Source organism: Rutidosis leptorrhynchoides, chromosome 1, assembly GCF_046630445.1.
Source record: "Rutidosis leptorrhynchoides isolate AG116_Rl617_1_P2 chromosome 1, CSIRO_AGI_Rlap_v1, whole genome shotgun sequence".
In the NCBI taxonomy this organism is placed as follows: domain Eukaryota; kingdom Viridiplantae; phylum Streptophyta; class Magnoliopsida; order Asterales; family Asteraceae; genus Rutidosis; species Rutidosis leptorrhynchoides.
In genome coordinates this window covers 502,103,483-502,106,419 of record NC_092333.1, presented here as the reverse complement: position 1 = coordinate 502,106,419, position 2,937 = coordinate 502,103,483, and the positions used below count along the sequence as shown (strand labels likewise).

The 2,937-nt window shown below is 32.6% G+C and overlaps 1 protein-coding gene across 1 annotated transcript; it reads left to right on the top strand.

Moving 5' to 3' along the window:
- Nucleotides 1–1,297: 1,297 nt before the first annotated feature.
- LOC139841187 (probable aspartic proteinase GIP1) lies at nt 1,298–2,554 on the top strand. The gene has a single exon (XM_071831417.1). It carries the CDS (start codon nt 1,298–1,300, stop codon nt 2,552–2,554), a length of 1,257 nt encoding a protein of 418 aa, XP_071687518.1.
- The last annotated feature ends 383 nt before the right edge of the window (nt 2,555–2,937 follow it).

Here is a 2,937-nt window from a genome sequence, read left to right as displayed (position 1 = left end):
AAATTAACAAATCTTTAATTAATGGTTGTTCATTGTTCTTAGAAACAAAACCGTCCATGTGTCACCGTTTTCAACGTGCTCCGACGATCGCCGAAAACTCTTTAAAAAAGGTGTATGTTTCGTTGACAGAATGGGACTACAAAATACATATATATTTCATATTGCGTGTAGTTACAACAACAAAAAATTGCTCGAGTTCTATCAGTTTTAAGAAATTGGCTGAATCTAATTATGTAATGGTATAATTTTACTAATACAGAGTAATACGTTACCATTCCCTCAAGTTAGTATTAAAATTTGTTCGATAGTTTTTCTTATGATTTTATATGAACAAATGTGTGTACGAATATACTATAATAATAGGACATGTGTGTATAAACAAATGTCTGTAGTTTTTCTGATGATCGTAGTAGTATATAGGAGTAGGGATCAAATATGAATTAAATTGTGTAAAATTGAATTTAGTGAATTTTTTAAATTAAATGAGTATATATATATATATATATATATATATATATATATATATATATATATATATATATATATGATATTATACTATTTAAATTGGATATATAAGATATTATATGATTTAATTGGGTGAATATGTGATTTTAAAAGTTAATAAGGATAAATATTATAAAAACTCATGAATAATTGTGACATGTGAAAATTACACTTGACTTAATATGCAATATTTAAGGAGCTAATGAAATGTAACCTAATCAAAACTCTTTTTTATATAAATATATAAATTATATTGCACAATTTTATATATATAAAGTTAAAGTTTAAAACTAAATACTTTAAAAAGCTAAAACATGACACTTATTATGAAAAGTATGGAGTATTATACACACAATAGTATATTAAACACACAATAGTATATTAAAGGATTTTTTAAAGATAGATGATTACTTTTTTTTTTCCTCTCTACCTAGGAATTTGTTTTTCCCAAAATTAGAAAATAAAATAATATTAAAACATGTATATCTCAATTCTCAATATAAGAATGCTTTTTCATGACATACGAATAAGAATAAACATAAAATTAGACACCAAGAGTAGGTAATCAACTTCAAATTTCCCGCCACACTCATGGTGGCTCATCGGTAAACTCCAACCACTACCGATATCTTCCATCATCATTCATTTAATTATCACTCAACACCGCCTGTTCGTCATCATCATCATCATCATCAAATACATACAATCCCATTACAAACCAATTCAAATTCCTCGCCTTCCATCAATTAATTCAAATTCAATTTCAATTTCAATTTCAAACCCATAATAATCAATGTCACTCCCATTTTTCCTACTCTTCTTCATATCTCCTTGTTTCTCATCTTTCATTGCCCCCATCACTAAACACTATCACCAAACACCCCCTTTTTACACCTTACAACTTTACCTCCAAACCCCTCTTCAACCCACACATTTACTCCTTCACCTCAACGCCCCTTTCACCGCAATCGACTGCACTCGTAACTACAATTCCACCAATTCCCGGCCCGTCCCGTGCAACTCCTCCCTTTGCCGTTCCCTCCAATCCAATAATTTAAACACATCATCATCATGTATAAATATCCCCACAACTATCTGGAACAATAAAGTTCCCAATACTTGTGTACTTTTACCTCATAACTCGTTTGCTTTAATTGACTCGCTCGGGTTACATACCACCAACGGTTATAACCTGGGCCGAGTCAATTTATTTCCCGAGTTTATTCTAACATGCTCGAATGAAGCGTCAAAGTTACTACATGGAAGTAGTAATAAAGAAATTACCGGTTTAGCCGGTTTAGGATTTTCAAAATATTCACTCCCGGCGCAGGTTAGCACCACCTCGTCGGTTTTCGCTATTTGTCTTTCCGGTTCACCTTCCGCTCCCGGCATCGCGTTTTTTAATTTCGAAAAACCTTATTATTTCTTGCCTGGAATCGATGCTTCTGAACATCTTAACTACACACCAATAATCACTAGTGAATTAGCCAACACAAATTCCTTAGAAGAATATGCTTATTTTGTTGGAGTTAAATCAATTAACATTAACGAAAAACCGATAACGTTAACAAACAAGACGTTTGTTACGAGGATTAGTACAATTGATCCGTACACCGTGTTAGAGAGATCGATTTTTACGGCATTGATTGAGACATTCACGAATGAATCAATTGAAATGAAGCTGGAACCAATTGATAAACCGGTTAAGCCGTTTAGTGTGTGTTATGAAGCTGATGAGGTTGCAGAAACGTATTTGGGACCGAATGTGCCAAAAATTGAGGTTGTGATGGAGAATGATGTAATTTGGAGTGTTTTCGGGAAGAATTCAATGGTTAGGATTATTGAAGAAGAGGGTTTGGATGTATGGTGTTTAGGTATTGTTGATGGAGGTGTTGGATCAAGCTCATCAATTGTGATTGGAGGAAATCAATTAGAGGATAATTTGCTTCAATTTGATTTGGGAACAAAAAGATTGGGATTCAGTTCTTCACTTATGCAACACAAGACAATGTGTGCTAATTTCAATTTTAGCACCATAAACATGTTTTAGTTTCTTTCTTTGTTTTACCCTTCTAATAACTATATTAATATTATACAACAACAACAATAAAACCCAATACTACACGAGTGGTGTATGAGGGAGGTGAGATGTAGACAATCTTTCACCTATCACAGAATAAAGACAAGTCAAATCTCCACCCAGAGTAAAAACACTCTCAAAAGTAGAGAAAGTCATCCTTCTCTCTATTCGATGGATAAAGAGATTGCTTCCTAGTGGACCTCCGGCCAATAAGTAGGAATATTTTTTTTAAATAGTAAAATAAAATTGAGACGCCATGAAAATGATAGAATCAAATTTTCATGGGTTTTAAATCCTGCTTCGAATTCAATATAGGCTCTAAACATCAGTCAAGACGCTAATAAATCGACACT